General features: G+C 40.4%; 2 protein-coding genes across 2 annotated transcripts in view; one reads left to right on the forward strand and one right to left on the reverse strand.

The window, feature by feature from the left end:
• Positions 1–12,910, forward strand: part of FYCO1 (FYVE and coiled-coil domain autophagy adaptor 1) — a 318,269-nt gene that overhangs the window by 284,717 nt on the left and 20,642 nt on the right. The window lies entirely within an intron of this gene.
• Positions 137–12,910, reverse strand: part of SACM1L (SAC1 like phosphatidylinositide phosphatase) — a 59,402-nt gene continuing 46,628 nt past the window's right edge. Inside the window, exons 13-20 of the mRNA XM_081246590.1 lie at positions 12,726–12,824; positions 9,400–9,538; positions 7,488–7,557; positions 7,299–7,371; positions 6,239–6,332; positions 6,027–6,119; positions 5,299–5,356; positions 137–1,983 (exon numbers count right to left, since the gene is read on the reverse strand). Coding sequence (XP_081102716.1) covers positions 1,847–1,983; positions 5,299–5,356; positions 6,027–6,119; positions 6,239–6,332; positions 7,299–7,371; positions 7,488–7,557; positions 9,400–9,538; positions 12,726–12,824 — 763 coding nt within the window. The 3' untranslated portion in view covers positions 137–1,846. The remainder of the gene's footprint in view (positions 1,984–5,298; positions 5,357–6,026; positions 6,120–6,238; positions 6,333–7,298; positions 7,372–7,487; positions 7,558–9,399; positions 9,539–12,725; positions 12,825–12,910) is intronic.

Raw genomic sequence — 12,910 nt, forward strand, 5'->3', positions numbered from 1 at the left:
ATTTCAGAAGCTACTCATTTTCTTGCTTACTTATATTGTCTAGTTCTTCTATAATGACCACACATTGCTTTGCACGATTTTTATAAAAAAGAACATCCCTTTGTAAGACAAGGTATAGGAATGACACCAACATTAGTTAGAAAAGAATATGACATTTTATTTTCACTTACGGATGGACAGTACATGAATTTAGAAATATAATCATTGCAGGGTTCTGAAATATTGATACCTTAAGATCTAACACACCAACATTAGCCCATTCACTGCAAAACAGCCACATCAGCAGTTCAGATTTGGTCTTTGTTGTGGTCGTTGAAATAAGGTCTTAATGTGAAATGCCCAGTAGCATCTGAGTAATACATTACAGTAGACATGAACTAAGTTTCGATATTTCCTCTTTGGAATGAATTATGCTTATTTACAAGTTAAGAGTAGGTAGTTCTAATTACTTACCCTATTGTGAGTTTTAATGACTGACTTTAAGCTACAGAGGTTTTTCCAGCTATTATTTCCTTTAGAGTTTCTAAAAGTAACAACTCTTATTAATGTTTATAAAAGATAATGTTGGAAAAAAGGTAATGTTAAAATCAAGGCGCTCTTTAGAGATATTTAAGGACAGGAAAAGGTATTACCATTGAAAAAACTGTACATATTTTCAAGCACAACATATATTGTAGCAGTATTTAATTGAACTATTTTAAAATAGTGGCAATTATACTTCCTTACGTACTTTTCTAATTTTTAAACCATATAATTACAATTTGAATATACAGTCTGACTTATAATTAGAACTATGCACAACTTCTAGAGTGTATTTTTTCAGATTTATTTCTGCACATAAATTAAAGTTTAACTTGGTCCTTGATTTGGAGAGCTGTAACTACCTGGAAGCACTAAATTTTAGACTTACTGACAGCTAACAAAAACCCTTAAAGAGGGAAAAGCATCGACACTACCATGCGTGGAAAAGCAGCTGCTGCCTCCAAGTGCAACATCGGATTCAGCACAAGACCCGCTCAGAGGCCTGCAGGTCTCCATGAAAGACCCTCAAGAAACCGAAAGGTCCAGAAGGAAGGAGCTGACCAACCAAGGGTATTTTCCACACTGGGGCAATCCTGAAAACAGAGGAGGCTTTGGACCTCTAGCATAAGAGAGAGACTTCACATTCTTTGATTTCACTTACACCTTTTAAAAAAGATAAAATACACCTGAACCTTTTTCATCACACTTAAAACTGCACAGCTCAAGCTGACTGAACTCATAAGGCAGCCCAACTGAAGCTCCAAAGGAACACCAGACCCTGGTCTCCTCTTTCCTACTGTGTAGTCACAGACTATTTCGTCCAACTACTTGATGTATGTAAAAGACATTTTATAAACAGAGTAGAGTTAGCTTATTATTAAACTAAAGAAAAGTCCAAAGATGTATGGAGTATGCTTGCTAACAGCAACTGCTTCTACAGTGACAATACACTGAGCTAGAAAAATAATTTCACTGTTTTAAATAAGGAAAGAAGCTAGATTTTTTTAAAATATATTACTTATTCTGCAACAGCTGATTAAATTGACAATGAATAGATTCCTTCCATTCCGTGAGCTGAATTGAGGTTACATTTTAATTATAGAATAGCTTCAAATTATAAATATAACCATCCCAATAGTAAAGAGATCATCAAGGCAGTAACATCAGATCAATTCTAAGTCATCACCCCCACACAAAGCGCAAGATGTGCTTTTGGATAAAGGATTTAAAAAGACCTTGGGCTGACGTGGAAAGCGGGTCAGTAAAGACTCCAGTTCTGCATAATGGAATCTTCCAAGCCAAGCCGCTTTCCACAGACACAAATTCAGTCTATCTTTTCTTTCTGGACCAATCTGGGAGCATCAACAAAATCTTTGCCATTGTAAAGAATAATAAAAAATGTTCCAATGCTTGCAACTCCCCAGAAGAGCACATATGCCAGTGTTTCTGTCCAGGTGTCACCTGTTGATTTTAAAAAACAAAGAGCTGATAAATAACAAGTCATTTTATTGATACTAGATCCAGCTTTCAGCCATTTAGCACATCTTGACAACATTAAAGTTTACAAACACATCCAAAGGAAAAATATAAGAACCTCTCAATTAAGGTTTAAACCAGTGGTTCTCAAACTCTGGCTGGCATCAGAATCCGCTTCAGGGCTTGATAAAGAATCAGCTGCTGGGCTCAACCCCAGAGTGTCTGTCTCATTTAGCAGGCCTGGGGTGGCGTCCAAGAATCTGCATTTCTAACAAGTTCCCAGATTATGCTGATGCTACGGGTCGAGAGACCACATTTTGAGAACCACTTGACTAAACTAATTTCAGGTTATATCAAGCAAATAGTAATTATTAGTTTTAGATTATATACTTTAATATTATAAGAAATTATTACTAATAGTTTAGTTCATAGTCCTATCTATGACAGGTATCAGCTACTACCAAAATGCCTACACAGGGCTTCCCTAGTGGCGCAGAGGCTGGGAGTCCGCCTGCCGATGCAGGGGACACGGGTTCGTGCCCCGGTCCGGGAAGATCCCACATGCCTCAGAGCGGCTGTGCCCGTGAGCCATGGTCGCTGAGCCTGCGCGTCCAGAGCCTGTGCTCTGCAATGGGAGAGGCCACAACAGTGAGAGGCCCGCGTACCGCAAAAAAAAAAAAAAAAAAAAAAGCCTACACAAAAAATACTGGGTCGGCCAAAAAGTTCATTCGGGTTTTTCTGTTATGGAAAATAACTTTACAAATATACATGCTTCAGAAGAGTTATGTATTAAAGTGTATAGGGGCTTCCCTGGTGGAGCAGTGGTTGAGAGTCCGCCTGCCGATGCAGGGGACATGGGTTCGTGCCCCGGTCCGGGAAGATCTCACATGCTGCGGAGCGGCTGGGCCCGTGAGCCATGGCCGCTGAGCCTGCACGTCCGGAGCCTGTGCTCCGCAACGGGAGAGGCCACAGCAGTGAGAGGCCCGCGTACCGCAAAAAACAAACAAAAAAATAAAGTGTATAAAACAAAACTCAATAAATACAACATATTTAACACAACTCTCCTGATATGCATTTTTTTTCAAAGTCTAGAGTACATGAAGGAAGCAGCAGGCCAACAGGAAAAGATCTATTTTGTTCTACTCCTTGAATAGGTGAACCCAGTGTTGCTTCTCTCCTGCAATAGTACTGGCCTCACCTGCTGACAGGGAAACATGCAGAGGTCAACAGCCAGTTAAGAGGGCATGCCAGAAAGGAAATTCAGGGTGTAGACACTTTCCTAATAAGCTGTCAGAGAACATGCTTGCATTTATTTGCTATTCTCTTAAATACCAAAGTAGGGGCTAGAAATCAGACACTGTCATATCTAAACACCACAAAGATCATTACTTTATAACAATTAAGTGACATAAGATGTTACTATCCACAGCATCCAATATCTTTTCACTTGAAAACATTCAAATTTCCACAATTGCTAATTTTGACAGCTCTGGGTTTTAAAACTTTTTGGATAAAGAAAAAAGCAGTTCCTCACAAGCCCACTCTGGGACACTTCCCAAAGGAATGGTCCATTTGTTCAGGCTGAGTCTTGGTCTTGACTTCCCTGCCTTTCCAGAGGTTCCACAGGGAAATGTGAGTATACAAAAAGACCAAAATAATAAAACTAATTCAGCAGTGGAGTGGTTCCCAGAAAATGGCATCCAATGGGCAATGTTTTAAAGAAAGAAGTCAAAGGATCTAAGGTGTGAAATGAACGATGAGCAGCACATGCCAGCTGGTCCTGTCCTCTTCCTTCCTGCCCCAAATGTGACACAGACCCCCTAGTCATGCCACACAGTGATGCTGCACTCAAGAGTCCTCAGCTTGTTTTTGCACTGTGATGGTTTTTACGTTTTTAAAGAACTGTAAAAACAAACTGTGCAGACAGAGACTGTATGTAGTTTACAAAATCTAAAATATTATCTGACTCTTCAGAAAACGTCTGCTAACCCCTGCCCTAGAGTAACAAGATAGCTCCTCCCTGTGTCATGACTACCTACACTGCTGAACACTGAGGGGATTACAGAGATGAACAGATTCTGAGCCTCCCCTCAAGAAGCTGGCAGAATTAGTGTGGGGTGTGGGGGGTGAATAGGAGTCCTTAATTCAGCAAAGTTTTGCTGAGAGCAAAACTGTATCTCAGACACAGGAGGTAAAACAATGAGTAATAAGACACCATCTCTGCCTTCAAAAAGTTGCTGATTCCGTGAGAAAGACGAATGAGTATGCAAATCACTACCACACAAACAGAAATACACCTTGGGTGCATTCGGGACCCCAAAGAGTACAGCGCCTCTGAAGAAGAAATCCCTAGGTGCTTACAAGGTTTAAAGAAGAAAGTGCTATAAGAGAGGTACACAAAATGCTGTGGAAATCAGAAAGGGGGAGATGAGGTCTGTATGGGAGAACAAAGAGACACTTCATGAGAGGGGAGCCTGAGGATGGCAGAAGTCAGCCAGGCAGAGAAATGTCAGCCCAGCGAATTCAGGATAGAGGATGAGACTGGAGGTGCCTAAGGCTGCACCTCCCAGGCACAATGCAACGTGTTACAGACTCAAACTCCCAGAGCACTGAACACTACTTAATATGCATTTAAGATGAAAATGTCTCCATTAACTTAGTAACACAGAAAAACATTGAGAGAGAAAATAAAACCAATAAAGACCTTGTTAGCTCAGGTTCTTAGGCAATTTCGCTATTAAAATTTAAGAAGTAATGTATTAATCTATAATAACATTTATTTGTCCAACATAGGTGGCTGGTTAAATAAATTATATATCCATTAATGGAATACTGTGCAGCCATTAAAAATAAAGAAGGTGGGGAAATATTTATATTACTCAGTGAAAAAACAGATTACAAAAAAATCTGTATCTCACTTTTGAAAAAAAAATACACACTTATGAAGATTAAAACATCAAAATGTTAAGAGTAATTAGCTTATCCCTGAAAGGCAAGGTGATAAATAACATTATCTTCTTTTTTGCCCAACTGTATTTTCTGTAATTACTATGTATTACTTTGATAGCAAGAAAAAAATATTTTAAAAAGCTTAAGTGGAAAAAGAAAAGTATCAAGCTACTGAGTATACATTTTTCCTTTTGTCACATCTAAGGACTAATCCTCCCATCTGCCCACTTTACTCATTCAATTCAATAGGGAAACATCAAGTACTGAATAGGCACAAACTTAAGATGCTGTACAGGAAAGTTCAACATTCTAAGAAATGACTGTAAGAATGTGAAACAAGGGCAGACTTACCAGCCATGAGCAAACAGATAATGCACATGGAAAAGGCGACAACCATGATAATAGGCAACTGGAAAAGAAAACGGAAAGAGAAACCATTACATAAGATGCTATAATCAATGGTTGCACAATCAGTTATGCATGCTTTGCTTTAAAGAGAATAAAACCCTTCTGCAATCTAATATACAAAATATCTTTCTTTCAGCAAAACATCATTATTTAGAGTTTTGATCGTAACGGCCCAAATCTTCGAACAGGTTAAAAGATCTGAAAAAACATGGCTTTGCTCCAAACCAGGGAGTGCTAAGCAGAGGGAGGTCGCCCAGATGAGAACCCAGACACCAGGCCCCTCCACTCCAGAACACCCTGCCCACTGGAATGAGACCCCAGAGAGGCTCTTGAAAAGTCTGGTGAACGGAAGAGTCAACTTCCAGGTCACAAGTTTGCCTCCGGCAATCCCTGAACCTCAGGGGAGTAGTCTCCGGAAATGAGAAACCCTCACACTCCCCTTGCATCTGTGTTCTCACTTAAAAAGGATCTGCGAAAGACAGTCAAGTTTGAAAGAAGACAAACATTCCAAAGTTTTTTTACTCCTCTCCCTGATCTGCTCCTTGGGGACACTTAAATATTTATGTTCCATTTAGAACAACATACAACGTTTTATATCAAGGGGAGTTGGCACCATCTATACCTTCAGACACAATCCTTTTAACAACTTGAAAAACATAAAGGTTTCTTACAGCCAGGAATTTCAAATCCCTTGGAACACTTAAAGGACTATGAGATTCTAATTCATCCACTGAATAGTTCCCAAGAAATAAGTCTATGGAATCCTAGAAGAGAAAAAGAGGAAATTAGTAACTCCCAAATTAGATATGATTATATTACTGAAGAACAGTACAAAGATACAGCCACCTAATGACCAAAAATTAGCATCAAATAACAAACTTACTTGTCTAAATCCATCAGAAAAGTTGTTCTTGTAATACCGTATCAGTGAGTTCCAGCCATCCATTATAAGTCCCAGCTGAGTTCTCTTCCCAGTTCTGGTTAAATATGAGGTTAAGTTTTGAGTTACAGATTTGCATATTAAATTCTCAAACTGTCTTATAGACAATAAGTATGTGGTATGGAGACTGGTGAATTATAAAGATTTTTTAAAAAACATCCCTGAAGGGCTTCCCTGGTGGCACAGTGGTTGAGAGTCCGCCTGCCGATGCAGGGGACGCGGGTTTGTGCCCCGGTCCGGGAAGATCCCACATGCCGCAGAGCAGCTGGGCCCGTGAGCCATGGCCGCTGAGCCTGCGCATCCGGAGCCTGTGCTCCGCAACAGGAGAGGCCACAACAGTGAGAGGCCCCCGTACCAAAAAAAAAAAAAAAAAATCCTTGAATATATGAAGGAGACACCTCACAAAAGAAACCAATATCAGGTCCAAGAAATGTGTATCCTATTTCTAAAATATTATCAAAGTAGGCACAAAGAGGAAAAACGCTCAGTTCCACTTGCAAAGACAAGAAATAAGAAGAGAAACACACAGCCCAGGTTAAGTGGCATGAAACAGCAAAGAGACTAGAAAGCTTATCTTGCTCCCAGGGAATCCATATAGCAGAAAAAGACCCAACCACATGTGTAACAAATTCAAAACATTCTAACCTCTCACTACCCAGTGTGGTCCTTGAAAACAGCACCGGCATCACCTGGGTACAGCATCTCAGGCCCTGCCCCAGACCTGCTGAGTGGGACTGGGGTGAGTCAGGTGCACAGTAAGTTTTGAGAAAAGCTAAGGAGCCATGGTTCTCAACCCCCACTGTGCATCAGAATCACCCAGGGATGCTAAGAAGACACCAGTGCCTGGGCCTCATCTCCCTGCAGTCCTGACTTGACTGGTCTGAAATGAGGCCCAGGCACTGGTGGTTTGCTGTTGCTATTGTCTAAAAGTTGCCCGAGTGATCTACTATGCACCAGAACTGTGAACCACTGGTCTGGAATGTGATTTTAAAGCATGGCTTGCCTGGTAAAGTCAGTCTTCAAGGCACCAGTTCCCGCATATTGTTTGGCACAAGCATTTGCATTGTCAGCCCAGGCTGTGAGAAAAAGTAAAAATCAGCTGATAATGATTAAAATGACAACCAATGCTCTAAATCCAAAATATTTATTTCAAACTTTGAGTAACCTTGCCTCTGTTAAAGAAATTACCTACCGTTTTTGTAAATCTTCTCAAATTCATCTTGTTCTTCAAGCTTTTGTCCCACATGCAAAACTCCTAGTCTCTGGAATAAGAATCATACCTATGTTTATATGTAACAGATTTCAGCACATATGACTTAGGAAGAAAAAGCATAGTCCCCAGATCATCTGTCACCTGGCTGCAGGTGGGAGATGCTTTCCCTGTACGTGGGGACCACAGCACTCTCCCGCTCAGGCCAGGCTGCAAAGCCTCTCTTTGGGCTTCCTTCTGCCCACAGCCCCCACTCTCCCTTGAGCCCCAGCACCGCAGGAACAGTGGCAAGACTGTAAACTCAGAGACAGGGGCAGAAGGGAAAGGACGGGGGAGAGGGAAGGCTGCTGCAGGATTCCAGCCATTCCTACCTCCTTTCCTGCCACCCCCAACCTTCCACTGCCTTTACCCCTCTACCTCCTCACAATTCACCATCTCCAGACTTCTGACCTCCAAACTTATCCCCTAACCCTGGGACCCTTTGAGAATTGGGATGAATACTACCTACCTACCTCCCCACAAATAGCCCTTTGCATATAATCTCAGAGGACTCCTGGGCATCCTGAAGCTCTCTATGGACTCCCCACTGGAGTTCACTGACCACAGATTAGGAACTCCTGCCTTGGTCTTTGTCTCAGACCCGCAACCCTCTTAGAACCACCATCTTCACTGCTCACTTCAAATGACATCTCGCTCTCTCCCCCTCAGAATGGGGCCTGCCCACACTCAATGACCTGCCCTCACTGGAAGGGGAAAGGCACAACTGGAGTCCCCACATTAGCTGGCACTGAGGCTAGAGGTTCCTGCCCAAAGACTCTCTGAAGGTTGGTTAGGTTTTATAATACTATTTTTAGCATGTAAATTAGTTAAATACAGATTACAGAACCTAGTTAAATAGAGTTCTGTTAATCAGCCTTGGAAACAACTATTCCTAATATTGTTTCTATTGAAAAATATATTCTGAAGTACAATAAATCCAACAGATTGACAAGGACATAGTACCATACAAGTTAGAGAATGCTCAAAGAGGGCAACCACTCCTTTGGTATGTCCTACTTGAGGATTTGGGGAGGTATTTTCCCTCCATAATTCTTCCCTGAGTCCCATAAAATTGTCATAAACAAAGTTGAATGTTTACAAATTATTTAGGCAGGAAACCACTTGGGATGCATTTTGTTTGCTCCCTACAACAAATGCCAATGTGATCTGGAAATCTGAGATACACATGTTTTTAATTCCAAATATAAAGAGAAGAAAATATTTATACCTATGCTTTCTCAACAACACAGTCTTACTGGTAAAGCAAAGCTGTGTCAGAAACTTTATACCTGGGAGTTAATATCCCTTGCCAAACAATAAAAGAGGTACAAACGAAAACAACTTTTGAGGTACTACTCTGTACTATTAAAGAAGAAATAAAACCTTTCTAAATAAAAATATTTAATGCTGGCAAGATTCACTTTTCACTGCTGGCTAGTCTTGTGTAACTGGTATAACCCTCTTGGAAAGTATATATTCTCTTTAACCCAGCAGGAGTTAACCCAAAGGAAATGATTCAAGCTAATAATAATATACATAGATACATTCTCTATAGTCTTATTTATAAGCTAAAAATGTAGCAACCTAAATGGCTTAGTAAATTATAGCACAACAATGCACCTCTTAAAAACTATGATCACATATAATGCTAGAGCAAAAAGGCAAAATTTATAACTGTGTACATACACTGACCATGGTTATGGACAAAGTGTACATCCATGGATGGCAAGACACAAAACCAAAAAGAACTGGGTTAGGACGGGGGCATGTGAATGTTTCTTGTTATTGGTTTTTAAAGATGAAGTTTCTTTTTTGCTATATTGTTTATCTGATAAAAGAAAAAAAGCATTTGTACCTGAAGCTGGGCCTGAAGTGAACGACGAGCTAACAGACTCTGGATCACATTAGTTCTGTCCAGACAATCCATGCAATTGCTGCGGAACACGCCTTCCTGGTTAGTCACCACCTTGCCATCAGAGTCCACTAGAAAATAACTAAAACATATTTGTATAAACACTCTCATACCAAAGTCAGCCAAGCCTACTAAGGACAGACCTCTTATAACACAGGTCCATGTCAGAGACATTATTAAAACTGAATTAAACCTAAATTAAAAGGTCAGATGGGAAATGTACAGTTCAGGTCTATTTGATTACCAAAGACCAAAAGGAAGTTTGAACAGAAGAGGCAAGACAGCCCCTATCTCAAAACAACTGTAGCATCAAGGTCACTTCACCCAAGAGATGTGAAAAGGGGCAGTTGGGAGTATTGTAAAGATGGCTATGGACATCACCGTGTTTCCCTAAGGCCAGAAGAGGTCTTCCTTTGACATAATTATTGCACCTATGCCCCCTACGTTGGGATTTCTTGAAGCACAGTCCCCTGTGCTGTATCAGAATTCCCTGAGATGTTTGTTAAAAATGAAGATGCTTGGCCTTGAAGTAAACTGAGTAAGACTCTCTGAAGCAAGGGCTGGATATTGTGCATTAAAAACATTAAAAAATCCCTTCTTAAAATGGGTAATAGGGCTTCCCTGGTGGTGCAGTGGTTAAGAATGCCAATGCAGGGGACACAGGTTCGGGCCTTGGTCCGGCAAGATCCCATATGCCGCGGAGCAACTAAGCCCAGGCGCCACAACTACTGAGCCTGCGCTCTAGAGCCCGCGAGCCACAACTACTGAAGCCCGCGTGCCTAGAGCTCACGCTCCACAACAAGACAAGCCACCGTGATGAGACCATGCACTGCAACGAAGAGTAGCCCCCGCTCGCTGCAACTGGAAAAGCCCATGTATAGCCATGAAGACTCAACACAGCCAAAAATAAAATAAATAAATAAATGAATTAATTTTAAAAAGAAGGGTAATATATGCAAATAGTACTAAATTTATAAGGTATAATAGGGTATTATTTGAAAAATCCGTTTTCCTTTCTCCCCTGAACCACCCAGATGTCTGCACTGGAGCCAACCATGGTTACCAGTTCCTGTGTTTCTGTCATTTTTAACAATCTGTTCAGATTATTCTATGAACTCAAAAATTTGACAATGTTGACTCAGCGTGGCAGTAAAGAGCATGGACTTTGGCAGCAAACAACTGGTTTGCTACCCTTAGCTCCTTAGGCAGGTTACTAGCTGTGTAACTTTAAGTAATTAACCTAATCTCTCAGAGCCTGAATTTTTTTCACCCACGAAATGGAGATGATATAGCACTACCATTAGGCCGCTCTTAGGTTTAAATGAGATAATGTAAACTGCATGTAAAGTGCTTAGCCAGATGGTATGGGACAGAGAATACAATGAATACTAGGTAATATTAATTTTATTGCAATTACTCCCCAAAATCAAAAAATGAGGGAGAAACACAATAGATTCACCAAGGGCTAAAAATCATGACCTTAAAATTAAGGGCTTAAGGGACTTCCCTGGCAGTCCAGTGGTTAAGACTCCTTGCTTCCAATACAGGGGGCATGGGTCGATCCCTGGTCAGGGAACTAAGTTCCCACATGCCGTGAAGCGTGACAGAAAAAAAAAAAAAAGGCTTAAAAGAATGTGTTTAGACTAAAACTCTACATGAGGTTCATGCCAAACTGGTGAAGTTCGATTAGAGTATGTATATATAGAGTGCATGTGAGTGTTGGCACCCCATTAGTACTTATAAACTAAATACTACATGTTTTATAAATATTATTTCTTAAACTATACAAGTCTAAGAGGTAAGTATTATTATCTCCACTTTACAGATGGAGAAATCAAGATTTGAAGATAACTAACTTGCTCCTTGGTCACATGGCTAATAGGAGGCAAACTGAGATTTCAAACTTATTGTGTAGAACCCCAAAGCCCAGATTCTTTCCACTTCCCCCAAAATCCCTGGAAACAAATGTGCAGAGAGGTCATCTGAAAGTCACAGGTGAAATGTCTACTGTCCCTGTGGAACACAGTGAGAGCAAGGGACAAATATTCTGGTGTCAATCCTCCCTTCTTTCTTATACTCTGTGGGGCAACAATTAACAGATGAACCCAAGAAGTAACCCCTCTGACAAGGTTGGTCAAAGGTTGGACAAGCTATGCTCAAAACAAAACCTCACAGAAGAAAAAAAAGAAAAAAGCAGATTTAACTAACTATAGCTGATGACTTAATATGTATAAAAATATTTTTTTAAAAGCTGAGCAGGGGCTTCCCTGGTGGCGCAGTGGTTGAGTCCGCCTGCCAATGCAGGGTATGTGGGTTCGTGCCCCGGTCCGGGAAGATCCCACATGCCGCGGAGCGGCTAGGCCCGTGAGCCATGGCCGCTGAGCCTGTGCGTCCGGAGCCTGTGCTCCGCAACGGGAGAGGCCACAACAGTGAGGGGCCCGCGAACCGCAAAAAAAAAAAAAAAAAAAAAAAAAGCTGAGCAAATGTCTACAGAAGTTTTACTATGTTACTGTGTAACTGAAATTACACAGTGCATTAGAACTACACAGGCAGAACAAAATGAGACTGGTTTCCAGATTCCTACTTCTGGCTTTAAAATAGGTAAAGACTGACATGTGCATAGAGTACAGCGAATATATGAACCCACACAGTAAGTAACACTGTAAACACATATGAGAAGTACCATGAAGATATTCAGACCCTTTGATCCATTATCCTACCCTCAAGAATTTATTTCAGGAAACCGTTTAACACAAGTAAAAATATATTTATACCCAGAGTGATTCACTGCAGCACAATCTTTCATGGTAGGAAGAGAAAAGGAAACAAACCAGATGCCCGATGCAAAGAAAAGCATTTAACTGAAACTGTACTATGACAAAATGGAACACAGAAAAGCCATTAAATGCTATCATTACAAAGACCTGGTAGGCTAATGACAAAATGTGATAAAATGTTTAGTGAAAACAACTGAACATAAAACAGTAGCAAACTAACTTCAATTATATAAAAATTTGTAAATGCGTAGAAGATAATACATAAAAATATGAAAATACCTGGACTTGGGTAATTTTTAAGAATTTTTAAGTATTTAAAACCACCAAGTCTCATCTTTCAGGGGAAAAAAAAAACTACAAATGAGAGTACAGACAAGTGCTATCAACCTAGTGAACTATATCTGTAAGTCTGTTAGATAATGCATAATATACATGATTAACATATGCACCTACCTCATCCCTCAACCTCTGTAGGGAAATAACATAGCTTACCTTAATTCATCTTGCATTTCTGCTACTTGATCCAATAAAATACTTAGTCGATCCCATCTCATATTTTTACATTCCTTATGGAAGTCAAAGGCAATATATCTACCAAAAGAAAAGATATTCAGAAAGTGACTAAAGATTATTCATTTTCTTTCTGTTAATAATACCTTCATAAGCTGATCCTCCTC

The sequence above is a fragment of the Mesoplodon bidens genome, assembly GCF_964165515.1.
Source record: "Mesoplodon bidens genome assembly, chromosome: 10".
NCBI classification, from domain to species: Eukaryota; Metazoa; Chordata; class Mammalia; order Artiodactyla; family Ziphiidae; genus Mesoplodon; species Mesoplodon bidens.